Here is a 21,073-nt window from a genome sequence, read left to right on the forward strand (position 1 = left end):
GAAGTTCTCAGACCACCCAATATTAGACATGCTGTTCAATTGGCCAACGATATCTGCATCTAGCAACTTGACCAGTTGATGATTTGCATATATATATATATATTTTATTGCACATTTACTTTTAAGTTCCACTGAATTTTATTTAATTGGCTTTGTAATAATGTCTTGATAAAATACATGTGTTCAAAACAGAATGTTAAAAGACATATGAAAAGAAAATGATGATCAATTTAAGTTAGTAAGATTTTTTGTTTCTTGATTTTGCGTACTAGACTATAAAACGGACAATTGTATTCAAGGTTTACATTAACCATCGAAATCAACTAAAATACTTCTTTAAGGAATAATATTAAATCTACAGTATAAGGAATAAACAGCTACGTGATATTCCTATCTAAGAATGATTACAATCAGAGCTGTGTTTCTTGTATAAAAATTTAATCACCGCTTTTGAGAAATAATCCTTTTGATTTCCAATTGTTTACCGCTCACAACTGTCTGCCGCTGGTTTAATTATATAAATTAACTTTTAAGTAGCAGTAATTACTGTTCATTTAATTTTGTTTCGATTCTTTCTGTTTTGTTTCGTTTCGTTCCGCTTTTATTTCGCTTCAAAACCCAAAATAATCAAAACTGTACCTTAAGTTGAGTACTTTATATTTATATATTATTAAAATGTCTAAACATATTGACAAAACGAAACATACCAAACAATCGTCTTATGAGTAAATCATACAAATACCGTTTATTTTATGATATTCATACTAGTAATAAAGTATTCAATTTAAAACCGCTCCCATTTTTTCACATGACATTTAAAAATCTTATAATACCAATAAGTTGCAGTTTTCACAAGAACTTTTTATATAATGCAAATTTTACCAAGAAATTCTACATTTCCATAAAATCTTAATACAACCGTTCTGACATTATAAAATATTTATACCAGTATTCGAGAAAATCCATTCAATTCCGATGCCTTTTTACACAGGATATTTAGAAATCTTTCATTACCATTAAACATGTTAAAGTTGCAGTTTGCACTGGGATGTTTTACATTATGTATGTTATACCAACAAACTTATATTTTCCGGAAATTGATACACCACCCTATACCTATATAAACACTTAAATCCTTTGCCAACTGTATAAATTTGTAACTGGATTCAGTACATCACAACAAAGGTAATATTTTTTTCATTGTATAACTACATAAAGCTTGTATACGAATTACGATAATTACATTCAAATACATTTCTAAATATGTAAAGTGTGCACGTTTATTTCTGCGAGGAAGTCAAGATTTGATTGATGTTGTTTTCTGTCGTATTCCTTCAACATTCTTTGTGAATGAAAAAGTTAACTACTAATTTAATTTCAAAATAAATAAACAAAATGTCAAGACCGATGAATGACAAATTCATTGTTTTGAAATACAATAAATATACTAGCAATATCGCTGAAACTTGAATCTATTTATAGTTCAATCTATATAATATAACATGTATAAATATAAATGATAAAGAGATAAAACAAGTAGAGGTAATCATGGTTATAGTGACTTTCTGAAAATCAAAAATAGCATAGTGTATTACATATATGTCGGCATTCAAACGTATGTAAATGGAGAATGCGAAGTAAAAAGATTTCAAAAATTGAAAAGCAATGCTTTTAGACACGATTTTTCAGTCAAGAATTGCTTTTAACTAAATAACTTCACCCCTTTCGAAACATATATTGGAATATTGGTATTGTTGTTGCGATGATCGGATTAAGTAAAATGTTTGTTAAAAATGTAATTTAACGCATTTATTTAAAACATGTACTGGACATTTGGTTTTAAATCCTGCTGACATGATGGCGTACGTGTATATATACGTTAAGGTTATGTTTGAGAACCAGTAACCCTTTAATATACAGTCGATAGTCAATGTAAGCCTTGTGTAGCTTAAGTGTACACAAAACAAGGTATTCATAACATCAACTTTACCATGTATATTTAAGGAAGAAACGATTTGTTAATAAAAGTATGGATAAAGTCTTTTACAGTATATTTGTTTGAATGTCATATATTTATTTGTTAAAAAAAAGTTAACGTAGCTGTATTAACCCTTCATCAAAACTCAAAGCATCGTCATTGCGAATCACATAATTCATTTGAAAAGGTTTTTCAGAATCGACTTTACATACACATAAATATGTCCCACTAGTCTTTACTCAAGCAATAATTCACTCAGAAATGCATTATGACAAAAAGTTATCGGTAAATGTTATTGTTTGTCTAGTGTCTCAGATCGTTAAAATACACTCAGAATTCAAAACCACATTATCCCCTCCCTTTGTAAAATACTCCGTGATAAAGACAAATATCATTTGAAACAAACGGAAAAGATAGAAATGTAGTGATCCTTATTATGTCATCTTAATCTTTTTTCTTCGTCTACAAGCGTGCTGCTACAACCTACGTTTTTCTAATGCGTAAAAGAGACATATTTAGTTTCTCTAAACTACTGCAAATCATCAAAATGGCTTTCTTAAAAGAGAAACCACTTAACTTCAAGGGTGATGGGTGTTTTTCTGAGTCAGATTATTTTTCTCGCGCGAACTTATTTATTCAGTTGTTTTCGACGCTAGCAATCAAATATTTTTTTTCAACATTTAACACTATAATGTATGGGAAAACTCTGGAATCAGAATATTAATTTTTATCATCTGTATGAACAGAATACTTTTTTTATTATTATTAAATTGGGCATTAGAATATTTCTCGAGGAAAACCCCATTCCCTACCCCCTTTTTTAAAGTCAAATGGTCTTTACCTACCTGGTAAAAAAGTTGTCCGAAAGTTTTTATATTCGGTTTTACATTTAAACTACTATATGAACATTTAAATGACATATAGTTTACAAATGTGAACACATATTATGTAAAGGTACAAAATGTAATTAAACAAGGTGTATAGATGTAAGCAAATTTAATGGGAAGCCAGCATACATTATATTAAACTAATTGTAAACATGTTTACTGTACATGGCGTTTGGTGTGAACACAGCCTTACATTACCAATAGGTTGCAGTTTTTACAAGCATGTTTTATATGATGCATGTTTTAACCAATACACTCTTTTTTTTAATTTTTTATTTATTTTATATTAAATATCTTTAAACTACCGTTCTGACATTGTATAATACTTATACAAGTATTACAGTAAATCTATTAATTTCCGCTACTATTTTTACACAGGATATTTAGAAATCTTACATTACCAATAAGTTTCAGTTTGCACTGGGATGTTTTACATTATGTATGTTATACCAACAAACTTATATTTTCCGGAAATTGATACATCACGTTATATCCTATATAAACACTTACACATGTTACATACTTTGCCAAATGTATAAATTTGTAACTGGATTCAGTTCATCACAACAAAGGTAATATTTTTTTATTTCATAACTACATTAGCTTGCATACGAACTACATTCAAACATATTTCTAAATATGTAAAGTGTGCATGTTTATTTCTGCGAGGAAGTCAAGATCAGATTGTTGCTGTTTTCTGTTTTATTCTGTTAACTTTTTTTTGTGTATGAAAAAGTTAACTACTAATTTAATTTCAAAATAAATAAACAAAATGTCAAGACCGATGAATGACCAAGTCAATGTTTTGAAATACAATAATATACTAGCAATATCGCTGAAACTTGAATCTATTTATAGTTCAATCTATATAATATAACATGTATAAATATAAATGATAAAGTAATAAAACAAGTAGAGGTAATCATGGTAATAGTGACTTTCTGAAAATCAAAAATAGCATAGTGTATTACATATTTGTCGGCATTCAAACGTATGTAAATGGAGAATGCGAAATAAAAAGATTTGAAAAATTGAAAAGCAATGCTTTAAGACACGATGTTTCAGTCAAGAATAGGTAATGTTGCTTTTAACTAAATAACTTCACCCCTTACAAAACATATTGGAATATTGGTATTGTTGTTACGATGATCGGATTAAGAAAAATGTTTGTTAAATGTAATTTAACGCATATATTTAATAAATGTACTGGACATTTGGTTTTAAATCCTGCTGAAATGATGGGGTACGTGTATATATACGTGAAGGTTATGGTTGAGAACCAGTTACCCTTTAATATACAGTCGATAATCAATGTAAGCCTTGTGTAGCTTAAGTGTACACAAAACTAGGCATTCATAACATCATTTTTACCATGTATATTTAAGGAAGAAACGATTTTTGAATAAAAGTGATATTCATAACAAGTATGGATAAAGTCTTTTACAGAAATATTTGTTCGAACGTCATATATTTATTTGTTAAAAAAAAGTTACCGTAGCTGTATTAACCCTTATCAAAACTCAAAGCATCGTCATTGCGGATCACATAATTCATTTGAAAAGGTCTTTCAGAATCGACTTGACATACACATAAAAATGTCCCACTAGTCTTTACTCAAGCAATAATTCCCTCAGAAATGCATTATGACAAAAATTTGTTGGTAAATATTATTGTTTGTCTAGTGTCTCAGATCGTTAAAATACACTCAGAATTCAAAACCACATTATCCCCTCCCTTTATAAAATACTCCTTGGCAAAGACAAATACCATTTGAAACAAACAGAAAAGATAGAAATGTAGTGATCCTTATTATGTCATCTTAATCTTTTTTCTTCGTCTACAAGCACGCTGCTACAACCTACGTTTTTTCTAATGCGCAAAAGAGACATCTTTAGCTTCTCTAAACTACTGCAAATCATCAAAATGGCTTTCGTAAAGGATAAACCACTTAACTTCAAGGGTGATGGGTGTTTTTCTGAGTCAGATAATTTTTCTCGCGCGAACTTATTTATTAAGTTGTTTTCGATGCTAGCAATCAAATTTTTTTTTTTCAATATTTAACACTATAATGTATGGGAAAATTCTGGAATCAGAATATTGTTTTTTTTCATCTGTATGAACAGAATACTTTTTTTTTTTTTTTTTTTTATCAAATTGGGCATTAAAATATTTCTCAAGGAAAACCCCATTCCCTACCCCCTTTTTTAAAGTCAAATGGTCGTACCTACCTGGTAAAAAAGGTGTCCGAAAGTTTTTATATTCGGTTTTACATGTAAACGTCTATATGAACATTTAAATGACATATAGTTTACAAATGTGAACACATATTATGTACAGGTACAAAATGTAATTAAACAAGGTGTATAGATGTAAACAAATTTAATGGGAAACCAGTGTACATTATATTAAACTAATTGTAAACATGTTTACTGTATATGGCGTTTGGTGTGAACACAGCCTTACATTACCAATAGGTTGCAGTTTTTACAAGCATGTTTTATATGATGCATGTTTATTCTTTAGTTTTCTATGTTGTGTCATGTGTACTATTGTTTTTCTGTTTGTCTTTTTCATTTTTAGCCATGGCGTTGTCAGTTTGTTTTAGATTTACGAGTTTGACTGTCCCTTTGGTGTCTTTCGTCCCTCTTTTAACCAATACACTCTTTATTTTATATTAAATATCTTTAAACTACCGTTCTGACATTGTATAATATTTATACAAGTATTACAGTAGATCTATTAATTTCCGCTACTATTTTTACACAGGATATTTAGAAATCTTACATTACCAATAAGTTGCAGTTTGTACTGGGATGTTTTACATTATGTATGTTATACCAACAAACTTATATTTTCCGGAAATTGATACATCACGTTATATCCTATATATAAACACTAACACATGTTACATCCTTTGCCAAATGTATAAATTTGTAACTGAATTCAGTTCATCACAACAAAGGTAAACAAAAATTATTTTATAACTACATTAGCTTGCATACGAACTACATTCAATATGTAAAGTGTGCACGTTTATTTCTGCGAGGAAGTCAAGATTTGATTGTTGCTGTTTTCTATTTTATTCTGTCAACTTTCTTTGTGTATGAAAATGTTAACTACTAATTTAATTTAAAAATAAATACACAAAATGTCAAGTTCGATGAATGACAAATTCATTGTTTTGAAATACAATAAATATATAGTAGCAATATCGCTGAAACTTGAATATATTTATAGTTCAATCTATATAATATGATATGTATAAATATAAATGATAAAGTAATAAAACAAGTAGAGGTAATCATGGTTATAGTGACTTTCTGAAAATCAAAAATAGCATAGTGTATTACATATATGTCGGCATTCAAACGTATGTAAATAATAAGATTTCAAAAATTGAAAAGCAATGCTTTAAGACGCGATTTTTCAGTCAAGAATAGGTGTTGTTGCTTTTAACTAAATAACTTCACCCCTTACAAAACATATTGGAATATTAGTATTGTTGTTGCGTTGATCGATTTCATTAAAGTGTTCATTTAATGTAATTTAACGCATATATTTAAAAAATGTACTGGACATTTTGTTCTAAATCCAGTTGAATTGATGGCGTAGTATATATACGTGAATGTTATGGTTGAGAACCAGTAACTATTTAATATTACGTAGTTCTACAATGGGCTGGCGTGTTTTTGTACATTCATAGGCTTAATGGACGGATGAAGCAGTACCATGTAAAAAACGTTATAAATAGTCCTATCAGGAATCTGATGTACAGTAGTTGTCGTCTGTTTATGTAGTTATCTCGTTTTCATATAATAAGACCGTTGGTTTTCCAGTTTGAATGGTTTACCACTAGTTATATTTTGGGCCCTTTATAGCTTAATATTCAGTGTGAACCAATGCTCCGTGTTGACCGTACCTTGACCTATATTGGTTTACTTTTATAAAGTGTTGCTTGAGTGGAGAGTTGTCTTATTGGCACTCATACTTCATCTCCCTATATCTATTAACTTGTTTTTGTACTATTTGTACTATTTCATAACACCTTTTGCGACGTAAGCTTCGATATAATCTAACAAGTTCTGCATTGGTATTTCCATTAAGGTGACTATTGAAGTGCCGAGTAAATATTATCGCTATTTTTCCCAATACATACTGAGAAACAGGAAAGATCATGTATTATTAGTTACATAGTGCACTAGTGACCTACTACCGTATATATGGGTCAATAAAATCCTAATGGGGTGAGAGAAGCCCGAATCCCCATATGGAATTTACTTACGCAATATATATCATTTTATGTCACTGGCACACTATGTAACGAATTTATCTTACCGACTATCTTAACGTGTGAGATTTAGACTAGTGACCTATCAAAATGAGCAAGTCTTTAATACCGTTAGCATTAATATTAAGAAACTACTTCCATTGATCAAACAAAAACAGATGCCAACAATAACAACTTGTTAGCTTTAAATATGTTTTATGAATTTATTTCAATCTTCATCATCAATTTCTTCGTCTGTTGAAACCTTTAAGCCTATTTCTTTTTACCGTTTTTTATTTATAAAAGGACGTAACACTATTAACCGTGTATTCAAATAAGCTCCGTCTCCCTAACCTAATATGGATTATACACAGTCCCCACGATGAGGCTTTTAACCAATCATATTCCTAGAAATGTAAAGGAGGTAAGATAAAGTAGTTTACAGGGAAAATCCAAAATGTATTATTTACGATTATGCTTAAAATTCACGCACCAAACATTATTGCTTCGACTGTAGTCTTGAAAGATGTTAATGCTATTCATTTTGGCACATGCACGCCTTATCTCATTGAAGGTTTATGATTATTTTTTAAAACTAAAGATCTGTTTACTTTTTTATGATGATTCAACATTTTGTTTTAGAATTATTGAGTTTTTTGTAAAAAAAAAATGGTGTTTCACATGTCGCACCGTATCTCAAAACCATTCATGGTTATTGCCTTTAACTTTACAAAATTTTAAGTTATATTAATATGAAGATTTGTATACTTTTTAGTGATGATTCATTATCTTTTTTTTGGGTTATTAAATAAGATTTTTGTAAAAAAAAAAAAGGGTGTTTTAACATTTAGGGCCGTATCTCCGAAAATATTTATGATTATTGCATAAATTTCAAACACAAGACGACGGGCGTATCATACGCTGGCGATGCAGCTATTAATTGACACTCTTTACATATAATGTCTGTTTGTTTTCCTCACACATTGTTGTCAATATATTGGAATTCCGTGCGATTGCCATACAAGTGAGAAGTTTAGCTAGCTATGAAACATAGTTTAATCCATTTTTTTCTGCATAAGGAAATTGCTATTTTGAATTTGGTCCGGATGATATCAAACTTCGGAAACCTGTATTCCTTGTTTAATCTTGTCCATGTTGTCGTATTTGCCAAAACTTTTTGGAATTTTTGGTCATAAATGCTCTTTAATGTTGTAGTTGTTTGGCGAAATAAAGACGGAACGGTCGTCTGACGTATTAAATTATAAGCCTGGTACCTTTGATAACTATGATGTTTATTTACGGTCAGTAACCCTAAATTTCAAATAAATATATGTTCAATGCAATTTGACCGATCATTGCAGTATAAACGATCTACATCGTATTTTGTATATCTTAAAACTGTTAACAAAAAAGACAGTGCTGATATGCCGTAAACATACAGCTGAATGTTTTTATTTTGTAGGAATCTTGACTGAAAGTAATGGATGAAATTGCAAAAGTAGATAAAGCTGTAGCAAGCTTGTGCAAAGGAGATGACAAAAAAAGTGATGCTATGATGATGATGGCTCCAGACAGCAATTGGGATCAGTTCTTAACACCAGCTCCGTGTGCTATTGCTTTGTTGGGAGATTTGATATTAATTTCAGCCGACACAGACTTTAGTCTTGACGAAAAACCACCCAGAGATGGCTTCAAGCTCCTCCGGTATCCAAATTCATTCAGAGCATCATTAGTTCAAGTCAGCAATGCTGGATGGGGTGCATTTAATGAGGCACATACAAGTATGGATCAGATTCGTCTTCATAGTGGTAACGTTGATGGTCATGTAAAAAATGCCGTTAAATTTCTTATGCAAGGTACACCGGATGAGGTAAAGAGAATGTTACCTATGGCACTGTCTAAAATACAGAACATCGCTGACGAAAGCTTGCTGCTTGCCAAAGCCATTGAAGACCGATTTATTGGAGTAATGGAATTGACAGGAGAACTTCTTGAAGCATCTACTAATACGAAAGGGATTTATGATGAAAACACAAAAGATACTGAAATAGCAATTGAAGTCGCAAGAACAGAAAGAGAGTCAAGAATGAAAGAAATAAAAAACACAGAAAAAAGACTTTGTAACATGGACAAGGAGGTAAAGGAAGCACAATCAGACTTTAAGGAGGCGAGGGAGAAAATTCCGTCAGACGATAATTTACTTAAAATTGCCGTTAGTGAATTAATGATAGAAGGAGTACGTAATATTATTAGTTTTCCTAATATAATGGCAAATGGGATACAGAAGAAACTACGAACTGTAGTATCAACTAGCAATGTAGAAGTTGGTGAAAGAGATGATGCGTATTTTGATAACGAACTATCACGACAGCGTGTTTACTCTCAAGTATCAACAATCACCAGGTATATCTCCGAGCTTGTGAAGATTACAACAGGTAAAACTGATGTCAACGGTCAGCAATGTCCTGATATGGAAATGATAAATCATGGTGATTTAGGTCGCATCCAGCAATTCATTGAAACAGCTAGAAATCATGTCAATAGTGAGGTGAATAGCGGAGAACTTCGTGAAAGGGTATTAAAATTATGTGATAATGCTGTTGACATTTGCAATACGCTCCAACGTATAGCTAAAAGTATGGCAGATTTAGAAAATAGAAATGCTATTGTTTCGGAAGCTGTTAACAAAAGTAAATACCTTCAGAATGCATCTCAGACACTCGAGGCAGAGGCACACAAAGCACTTGGAAGGAATCCACTTGATAACAAATCACCTCATTTGTCCAAAATGCCTACACAGAGTGGAAGTTCTTCTGCAGTTACAGCAGCGACTGAGAATGCTCGTTATAAAACAGAGCTAGCGAAAGAAACCCTGCGAGATGCTCAACGACGTCAGGAAAAATCAGCTGATGAATTACGAGAGTCCAATGAAAAACTTACAAAAGTTTTAATGGACATGGCAAAACTTGACTTAAAGAAGATTGACTTTGACACTATTCGTGAAACTTTAGTTAAAGGCATTAAAGCATTAGCTGAAGTAAGAGAGCAATGGGGAAAACTCGTGAGATTTTTTCAGATGCTGTCAAATCTAATCAAATGTTGTCTGCACTCTTCTCTGACGGATTTTGTAGACCAGGCAACAGTTGGACGTGAAATACAAATGACAAATAATGCTGCACCATTATCTGATATATTTAGGGATGTCATTTTTGAACAAGCATCAAAAGCCAGCCAAGTTGCTTACGTAGTGCGTACAATTGCTGGAACGTATGTTCAAATATCTAATGAATATTTGATGGACCGAATCACCTGCTTAGGACGTTTAGTAGCTCTGGATCCAAAGAAAGATGAACATGAAATAAGGAGGAAACGCGTGGAACTACATAATGGTTGCCAAAAAGCACAAAAAGCTATACTCTCTATTGTAATGAAACAGAAAGCGGAATTCAACGCAAAAATTGAGGAAAGAATCGCAAAACTTCATGAAATCGAAAAAAATATGCCACCAATTGAACCCAAAAGAATTAAAGAAATAAAATCGAATGTGACATCTGGTATGGCAACATTTACCGATGATGACATTGATGATATGATTTGATACTTTTAGACAGAAAATATTGTAGAATGTACTTTATATTATGATGCTTCACAATTTCACGCATTTCCTAGTAGCATTACATCAGTGAGACATTTCCCATATTCTAAACTCTTTAAAAAAAAGGGTGGTGATATTTCATAATATATACAAAATCATAATATACTAGTATATGAAATCATGTACGACATTAATGTACGTTCGTTGTGATATGAATGTAATAATAACCACTTGACGTTTAACACTTGTTTATATTGTTATAGGTTATTCTGAATTGTTTGCAATATAACAAATTTCCCATTTAAGGGGCACAAGCTACGAGATATATAAAAAATCTAAAATATTATTTGTTTTGTTCAAACGTTAATGTAAGAGAAATGTTTAATTAATATTTCGCTTTTAGCAATCAGTATGGTTCAATTTTGGCAAAAAAGAAACATTGTTGATAATTTTTTCAATTGCAAGTGAATAATTCGACCTCATTGAATGCGTGTTCATGTGCACTTCAATTATACCCCTTAGCTAGGGAGGGATAACGTATGAATTGTCCGTGTAAATTTATCTAATGGAAAAGAAAGTCAGCATTGAAAGTGAAACAAAGGTAAATCATTTGATTGACGGATTCGATTTACAAACAAATCATTCTTTTACAGGTAAAATCAATGATAAACATATATTATTGATCAAGTTTATCAAGCTCATGGCCTTTTAATTGTTAATTAAAGACTTTCCATAGTGTATAAATGTTTTACATTGTAAAAAATCAAATCTGAGAATATTAGTTTTTGGTTAAAATGAATTTGATAGCTGGTGAGTGGTGCCCCTTTAAAGAAATTGCAATACATGAAAGTAGATACTCTACCGAATTACACAACTTGTTGTTCCAACTGCTTGATGAGATAAATCACATGTTTAGTTTAAATGTATCAGCATATTGTTGATATAAAAACAACAGGAAAAAAGAGTTTACAACGAAAATTAAAACAATGCAATTTAAAATTCTGATATCTATTTGCTTCAATTTGGAAATAGATGTTGACCTCCTAGACATGATTTCATTATACACTTATATTACACTTTCGCTCGTTGTTATGCCTTAGAGAAAAATAAGTGTTAAAAGTTGGTTCGTCATCAAACATGTTCATGAGGCGTCTGTTGTTATTTGTGTGCTTTGGTTGCTGTCTCATTGTAGATTCATTACAAATCGTTTTTCTGTTTTAAATTTTGTGTATTTGTGGCTAGCCTGGAACAATGAATTTCAATGTTCATCGAATTGCTACTTATCCATAGAATGTAAGCAAAGTCTGTCAAAATAACGACTTCAAATATCCACTTAAGATTTCCTGAATCTACAAAAATTGGTACACATTGATAATAAATGATTCCACTTTAGTTTCATTTTCTATACCTATTGTCCGGAAATTCTAATCTTCAGGAAGTTTTCATTGTATATTTTTCGAAAAGATTTGAAATCTATATTTACGAAGAAATATTTAAATAAACCACTTAAACGATACAACACGAGACAATCAAGATCAATTGAAGGGTTACAAACTAACTTTTTGATACGAAAAAAGAAGATGATGAATAATAGCCAATGCGACAATTATCCTAGTACCTTTGATATTTTTTACTTCCACGTGAGACCAAATGAGATTAGGTGTAATCAACACAAGTCAGGTTTCCTTGTACCGAAAAAAAAGTGTGATTAGAACATCAAATTTCATGAGCTATTTAAGGATAGAATTAAGGGTGTTCCAAATTTAATCTTTTCATGTGAATGATTTCGATATATGTCGTTATGATAACATATAACCCGCAGCAAAAAATGTAAAATACATTAAAAAAATTAAAAAATATTTTTTAAATAGTATTACACAAATTATTAATAGCGAATAAAATCCTTACACCAAATATTTATATGAGTTCGATTTTAGTTTTACTAGATAATTAAACATGCTTTCAAAGATAAAGAGCACTTACTATATAATCTTAACCACGCGATCGGCATGCTTTTTCAGGACGAATATATTATATTACATTTACTTCTATTTATTGACGGGTCCAAATGTTTTAAAAAAACGTTTTCGATGGGTCTCTCCTACAAACACCTCCTTTTATTAACATCCTGGATTCATCACTGTTCTTTCATGTCTGTCTCTGAACAAGTAAAATCATTAAAGATACACTTTTTACTTACCATATGTGCATTTAGCCAATTATTTTTCTCTGGTGACGCTCGAGAAAATACAAAAACTTATACCGACGATAAAGAGCTGAAATAGAATGAGACAATTATTCATAATTCACTAAGAAAAAAATAACACACTATTGCCGATCGAAAAATGATGGAAAGAAAAACAAGTCTCTAAAACACTACACAGGAAGAAAGAAGAAAAACTTGCATAACACGAAACCCATCAAAATACAGAAATAATCTCAAGCGCACCGGAAGGGTAAGCAAGTTTTTCTCCGGTAGTGGTATCAGTCGTGTTCATCATGGCACATATGTCGACCAAAAAGAATTATTAAGAACAAGAGGAGGTAAAATACTTTTTTTTTAAATTACACTCGGTAAAACGAAAGAAACTGGCTAAAAATTCGATAAAATACACTTCATGGCATCATAAAGCTAACCCATGTTTAGGTAATAATATGTTCTATTACAATTACAGGAAATATGTCAGTTGTGCAGGCCAGAATTCATGAGAAATATAAATACAGTTTTGAAAAAGTTCTAAATTATCTGTTGAAAGGTCTGGAATATTTTTCCGTGTTTACTCAGTACTTGGATGAAAAAACTGGAAGTACATGTAACGATGATTACAAATACATAGCTGAGGTTCTGTTTCCTTTGATTGAAAAGGCAAAAACGGAGTTTGATGAAATGAATGCATACGCTGAAAGTTTATTACAACAGATACATTCCGACTTCGAGCGATGCGTGGCTGACTTGAAGGTAAACGATGACAAGTTAAAGGAAATAGATTCGTATCTTAATGCGTTGGTGGAAGAGTTACAGGGTACAGAGAAAGCTGTAGACAATGCCAATGATCAATGTAGAAGAAAAAGAGAAGATTTGTCCGATGCCGAAAACGCACTCTCAGATGCAAGAAGTGAGCTCGAAGACAAAATAAGAACCCAAGAAAAAACCATTGTTGCTGGAGTAACTACGACAGTAGCCTCAGCTTTCCTTACACTTTTTGTTCCACCCGTGGGTATAGTTGGTATGGCAGCTGGTCTTGGAGCAGGAATTGTAGGCATAACAACCCATAGAGAAGCAGTCTTGATGTGTTCAAATAACGTCCGTTCTGCTCGTGATGTAGTGGAATGGAGTGAATCAGCACTGGAAAGGGCGAGAAAAGCAAAATTTGAAGTAGAAAACAAGTTGGACCGTGTAAATATGATGCAACAGCAAATTCAGGCCAAACTAGAAGAAGTTAAAAATGACAAAAAGAGACTTGATGAATCTCGAGATATTTATATAATATTCGCTGAAGATTGCAAGAAATTTCACCACAAACTTTCAGATTTTTATGGCAAATATAAAGTCCTAAGATGCGAAACGTCTGGAGGTTATTCGCTTGATTTGTTGCAATCGCCAACCAAGATAATATGTGTTTCCATATCTTCTCTGTGCCATAGCGCGGTAATGAAAGAGTTATGTGAACGGCTTATGCTAACAGTTGTGAGAAAACGTCTGCTTAAGATCGAGTGTGTACAAAGCCACGCTCCTGAGCAAGTTTTAGAAATGAAGGATTATTTTGTGATATCTTTCGTTATTTATTTATTTATAGTTTACATTATAAACTTGCTATCAAGTTAATAAAATTGTGAATGGAAATGGTGAACATGTCACAATTACAACAACCCGACTAAGAGCAAGACAGGCAATAGCCACCAAACAGGTCTTCAACACACCGTGAAAATCATGCATCTGGAGGCGTTCTTCATTTTACCCTTAAGAAACACGTGTACTAGTTTAGTGAAAATGGACTCGGGACAGGTGCAAATGTTTTTTTAGTTTCACTGTGTAAATAACATGCGTGCATTTTATTTCCATGTATAATGTATATTCCCTCATGGTATACCAAATTATCATTTAAACAATATTTAATCGATTCAAGATTGAAATTATAAACATCATAAATTTCTTCATTTGCAAAATGGCTTGTATGTAATACATCACTGCTGGTGATCCGATTGATTAATCTGTTGTTGGGTAGTCACTGTTCAGACGTAATTATAAATATAATTATTTCTGTAACTGTATCTTGCACTTCTTTGTAGGATCCTTTACAATAGATAATTCAGCTGATGTGAAGCAGTACCATCTGCATGCCTTATATATAATGTACTTTATTACGACGCTAGATTAAAACTGACTAGGAAAGGTAACATCCGGCCACCGAAAACTTCATTTTTGTGAAGCCAGGGTGGTCAAGTCGTCTAGAGGGTCGGATACATTGCAGGCGATTTTGTATCACGATATCTCGGTAGCATGAGTTCGATCCCGGCGAGGGAAGAACAAAAAATTGAGAAAGCAATTTACAGATATAACATTGTTGGGTTGATGTTTAGACGAGTTGTATATACAGAATGTAGACAGCAATTTATCACTACCACTGCTGGTTATCCGATGGATAAATCTGTTGTGGAGTTGTCACTTGTTCATATATGTGTACCATTACAAAATGTATAAACATTAGCAGAATTCTTTTCTCTTTCATTTTTTAAGTTTACTCCTGGTTTGCCTAATTTTTTTTCTTCCTATTATCCATTTGTACAGAAAACAAAAAAAAGAAAAAGGTCTAATGGATATTCAATTGTAAAGTCTGTTCCAAATTAGGAATGTAATAGTTTGTTAGTGTTTTCTATATATCAGGTTAATTTTTTTTCTAATTCCATTTTCATTTGTATAGAAAAATAATTTAAAAAAAAATCTCAATAGATTAATATTGATTCAATCAATTTATTTAACATACATGTACAATGACAAAATAATGATATTCAGTTATAAAAGAATCTTTCTGTTCATTAGTTTCTGAATGATTTTCATGATATAAATACACGAATACAAGTTCTCTTTTATTGAAAACATACTTAATTCAATAAATGAATAAATTTATAAATGCATTTCATAAGGAAATAAATAAAGCACTATGGTAAAATAAGTAATATGGGGCACTATATGTAAAAAGTTGAGAAGTTATACAATCTTTTATATCTACATCAAAAGTCACAAAACATTATATCGATGCCTCTGCTGATGGACTATTAGTCCCCGAGGGTATCACCAGCCCAGTAGCCAGTACTTCGGTACTGGCATGAAAATACGGATTTTTTTGTGTTATTAAAATTTGCTGTTACAAATTATTAAAAATTATTATGAATAAAGGAATGTATCTCCCTCATGCAAAGCTCTGATTCTTTTCACGAATTTGGCTATATTTTTTGGACCTTTTGGATTATAGCTCTTCATCTTTTATATAAGCTTTGGACTTCAAATATTTTGGCCACGAGCATCACTGAAGAGACATGTTTTGTCGAAATGCGCATCTGGTGCAACAAAATTGGTACCGTTGATTTTATTACTACCACTGGGTCGATGCCTCTGCTGGTGGACTATAAGTCCCCGAGGGTATCACCAGCCCAGTAGCCAGTACTTCGGTACTGGCATGAAAATACGGATTTTTTGTGTTATTAAAATTTGCTGTTACAAATTATTAAAAATTATTATGAATAAAGGAATGTATCTCCCTCATGCAAAGCTCTGATTCTTTTCACGAATTTGGCTATACTTTTTGCACCTTTTGGATTATAGCTCTTCATCTTTTATATAAGCTTTGGACTTCAAATATTTTGGCCACGAGCATCACTGAAGAGACATGTTTTGTCGAAATGCGCATCTGGTGCAACAAAATTGGTACCGTTGATTTTATTACTACCACTGGGTCGATGCCTCTGCTGGTGAACTATTAGTCCCCGAGGGTATCACCAGCCCAGTAGCCAGTACTTCGGTACTGGCATGAAAATACGGATTTTTTTGTGTTATTAAAATTTGCTGTTACAAAGTATTTAAAATTATTATGAATAAAGGAATGTATCTCCCTCATGCAAAGCTCTGATTCTTTTCACGAATTTGGCTATACTTTTTGGACCTTTTGGATTATAGCTCTTCATCTTTTATATAAGCTTTGGACTTCAAATATTTTGGCCACGAGCATCACTGAAGAGACATGTTTTGTCGAAATGCGCATCCGGTGCAACAAAATTGGTACCGTTGATTTTATTATTCTAATATTAAGTTCATTATTTTACTTTTACTTTTTTTTCAATATGTACCATTAACTGAAACAATTTTTTTTTTAAATTGTAAAAAATAATAAACATTTTTGTACACGTTTTTTCTATTTCTTTTTTTATGTTCGTCATAATTATATACAATTTCCTCACATAATAATATATAGAATATTTTTGCACATTTTTCTTGAGTTATAAACAGAATATAATGACTTTTAAAAAAAAATTACAGGTAAATTAAACAGAAAATGTTACTTTTATTCAGAAATAAACTATAATTATTGTTTAAACAACAATTCCCCCTATGTTTGCATATGCACTGTGTCTAAACCACACCGGCAAAATTTGTTCGGACTCGATGGTATCTAACATCCGGCACAATGACGGAACACTAATAGACAGAAGAAAGCTAGGTTTCTCTTTATTTTCTTAATTTTTTTATGATATCGAAGAATACATATACATTTACAACTATTTTCTATTGTGATTTGCAATATTTTCTACAACCGTTCTAAATTAACGGAGAAATAAGTAAAAATGCACGTCAAAATGACGAATTGAGTGAACCTTCCCTCGATATTGTTTAATTTCTCGTTACATTGTTCACATTGTACGGAAAAAAAGGTACGGGAAGATAGATATTGACACGGAGATTGCAAAACTTGTTTTTATGAACATCTTAAAACTTGTATTTCTGAGTATGGAACGAAAGAAATGGGTCATGCCAAAATGGAACTGGCCGGTTTCGTCAATGTTTAACACCTGGTTTGGTCATAGATTTCACAATGCATAACCCAGTTTGGTCAAATAAAAAAATATAATCGCATTGCATTATAATTGATAGTTTAACTTCAGTGTTAAAAAGGAGTTTTGTGACCGGGTCGTTGGAAAACAAGTTCTTTCACAGGACAACGGCTTATTATTTATATGAATTATAGTCTCAGATTCAAATAATTAATAAGCAAACACTAGAATTCCTTCTCTTATACGGTGTTCAAAAATCGAAACACACAATAGACACGTTTATTAGTAATCTAATCTATTCTATGTATGTAATCTTTTCTATGATCGTTACAAATAAATACTTATCTTATAAAGTGTATACCGAATTAAAATATTGTAAGAAATAAGAAAACCCGCGAAATCGGATTATGTGAGTTTGATTATGTTTATTATAAACATTCTCATTGATATTTTTATACAAGCGACACTAAGTGATTCGAATTCATAGCGTTTGAACTATTTGTATAAAGGTGCATATGTCAAAAGTTAGAAGGTTTGACTGTTACATATACAAGTATGGAACATAGATCTAACGATTCCCCCCCCCCCCCCCCTATTTGCCATAATATGTCTATTGCCCTTGCCCTTGGCCTCATTTCTATTTAATTTTTCCTTCGTCCACAGACCTTCATCATAAATTTAATTGCGACCATTTAAGCATTTGTGACATATCAGTGCGTACACTTAGATATAAATAATATGTCTTATTTTTCTATTGAAAAAAAACGCCAGTGAAGTTGTTTGCTATGTCCGATCCGGTTCGTGAAATTTGAAATTTCTAGTTGTTACAATTTATTTTTTTTAAATTCAAGAACGGTGTAATTTTGTTTGGAATTCTTATTTGTTTTTAGCTCACTTGACCCAGCAGGAAAAGTTTATTTTTTTCGTCACTTGGCACCGGTCGACCGTCGTTCAATATCTTGCAATACATTTGTTTACATAAATGTTCACATCTAAAATTACTAGGCTGCATTTAACAAACCTCATTTAAAATCAGATGTCTTTTTTAATTATAATTAGGGTATCTAATTTAAAAAGTTTACTGTGATCCCGCTTGCCAACCAAGATGGCCTTCATGGCTAAGAAATAAACAAAGGGGGGCATGCAAGTGTATGATGTCAATTATTTAAAAACAGCCGTAGACATAGACAATTCGAAAGGGCCAGATGATTATCTTCAAAATGTTGAGCTCTACCATTTGTCCATTTACTATAAAACTCTCACATAAGTTCTTAAAGGAGTTATTGCATTGCCCTTAAATGACGAATTTGAAGTTCTTTTTATCAATTTCTATATACTATTTTCAAACATATCTATAAAAGTCATATAGCAAAAATGATTTAGGAGGTCAAGAAGATATACAAATAAATTGACTTGGCCGATATCCTAATAAAACTTATTGACCGATTTTATTCATTTCATTGCGTTTTTACACGCCCGTCACAATTTTGACAGGACGTATTATTGTATACATCCGTCCGTCCGTCCGTCCTTCTTTCCATCCGTCCGTTCCCCCATTTTGTCCATTCGTCCGTCTATCTATCCGTCTATCCTTCTGTCCAGCGTAAACATGTTGCACCGTGACTTGAGAACAGCTTATCTAGTTTTTATGAAACTTGACAAAGTAGTTGCTTGAAATGGTCAAACGATCTGTAAACCTTTTAGTGAAAATCAAAATAAATCTTTTTGAGTTACAGAACTTTGTAGTCTAAGTAACACAGGAGTGTGGTTTTTTTTTAACATGTAGCGCCATATCTCAAAACGATTTATCATTGTTGCATCAAACTTTAAACACTTCTAAGAAATATAAATCTTAACTTCTGCATACTTTTTTTGTGATGTTTTAAATTTTGTTTATTAAGCGTTATTTGGTGGTTTTTTTTGTAAAACAAAAAAAGGGGGTCACATATTGCGATGTATCTCAAAACCTATATAAAAAAAAATGTCATAATGTTAATGTTAAAATAATAATTAGATAACAGTGTTTGCTATTGAGTTTTTATATTCCGTTTAAAATTAGTTCGAAGATCAGTGAAATAACGGATACGCCTTTCATTGGGAAAATGTGTAGTACTAGTACTATAATTACCACGGTAAATAAATGTAAACACGCCAAGGTTATTTTATAATAAATATTCAAATTCTTTCGAAAGACAATGTTCAGATGTGTGTTAACGATGCTTTTCATAAATTGTTGGTTTTAAAAAAATATATAAAAACCGGGTGATTGTGAATTAAATAACAATGACGAAACCGGTGTATTTTAATTTCACATGACCCATTTCTTTCGTTCGATACTCAGAAATACAAGTATTGAGATGTTCATAAAAACAAGTTTTGCAATCTCCGTGTCAGTATCTATCTTCTCGTACCTTTCTTTCCGTACAATGTGAACAATGTAACGAGAAATTTAACAATTTCGAGGCAATGTTCACTCAATTCGTCATTTTGACGTGCATTTTTACTTATTTCTCCGTTAATATAGAACGGTTGTAGAAAATATTGCATATCAAAATAGCAAATAGTTGTATATGTTTATATATATTCTTCGATATCATAAAAAAAATAAGAAAATAAGGAGAAACCTAGCTTTCTTCTGTCTACTAATGTTCCGTCATTGTGCCGGATGTTAGATACCATTGAGTCCGAACAAATTTTGCCGGTGTGGTTTAGACACAGTGATATGCATGTAATTAAAAATGTGCAAACCAGGATGACACCCTTTAAGGTTTCTTTAATCAAAAGGCTTGTACGTACACTTCACCAAGAGTTCACTTTAATAATTAATCTACGATGAAGAGTCATTAATGAATAACTTACACTATTGTGTTAATGTCTTGTAAACATTAACGCCTATTCTTAATAAGAAGTATTGTAAGTGAGTTTGAATAACCATGTTATCGTGTCAAACGGTCCATTACAATAAATTAAATATCACAAATAAATGTTTAAAAACGCAAAAACATTATAACACAACACGTCTGCACTTTAAGATCTTCTTATTATAAGGCATCTGAATATAATATGTTCATACAAAAAAAATATACATAGTGCATATAATAAGTGTGTTTCCGAACTGTTTAACACGAAGCCGAATTCTATCCACATCACAATTTTCTAGCATAGGAATTTGCAAATTAACATTTTCAAAACTATATAGTAAAACAGATGAAATCATAATATATTAATTTATAAAACAATAATTGACAAAAAGAATGTAATCATTTTTATTCCAAACATGTGGAATATAAACATGATAA

At 31.6% G+C, this 21,073-nt stretch overlaps 1 protein-coding gene across 3 annotated transcripts; it reads left to right on the top strand.

The window, feature by feature from the left end:
* The first annotated feature begins 1,122 nt into the window (after window positions 1-1,122).
* LOC134724449 (kinesin heavy chain-like) lies at window positions 1,123-10,797 on the top strand. Of its 3 annotated transcripts, none has more exons than XM_063587481.1 (2): window positions 1,123-1,185; window positions 8,595-10,797. In XM_063587481.1, the coding sequence occupies exon 2, from the start codon at window positions 8,613-8,615 to the stop codon at window positions 10,728-10,730; it is 2,118 nt and encodes a 705-aa protein (XP_063443551.1). In that variant the 5' UTR covers window positions 1,123-1,185; window positions 8,595-8,612; the 3' UTR covers window positions 10,731-10,797. The 3 variants fall into 3 exon arrangements, with proteins under 3 accessions (XP_063443551.1, XP_063443534.1, XP_063443542.1); XM_063587464.1 differs by lacking the exon at window positions 1,123-1,185 and adding an exon at window positions 3,350-3,437; XM_063587472.1 differs by lacking the exon at window positions 1,123-1,185 and adding an exon at window positions 5,751-5,827.
* The last annotated feature ends 10,276 nt before the right edge of the window (window positions 10,798-21,073 follow it).

Source organism: Mytilus trossulus, chromosome 1 (assembly GCF_036588685.1).
Source record: "Mytilus trossulus isolate FHL-02 chromosome 1, PNRI_Mtr1.1.1.hap1, whole genome shotgun sequence".
Lineage (NCBI taxonomy): Eukaryota > Metazoa > Mollusca > Bivalvia > Mytilida > Mytilidae > Mytilus > Mytilus trossulus.

What these genes read in the sequence shown, in the direction of transcription:
- LOC134724449 (XM_063587481.1), top strand. Translation starts at nt 8,613, where the DNA reads ATGGATGAAATTGCAAAAGTAGATAAAGCTGTAGCAAGCTTGTGCAAA.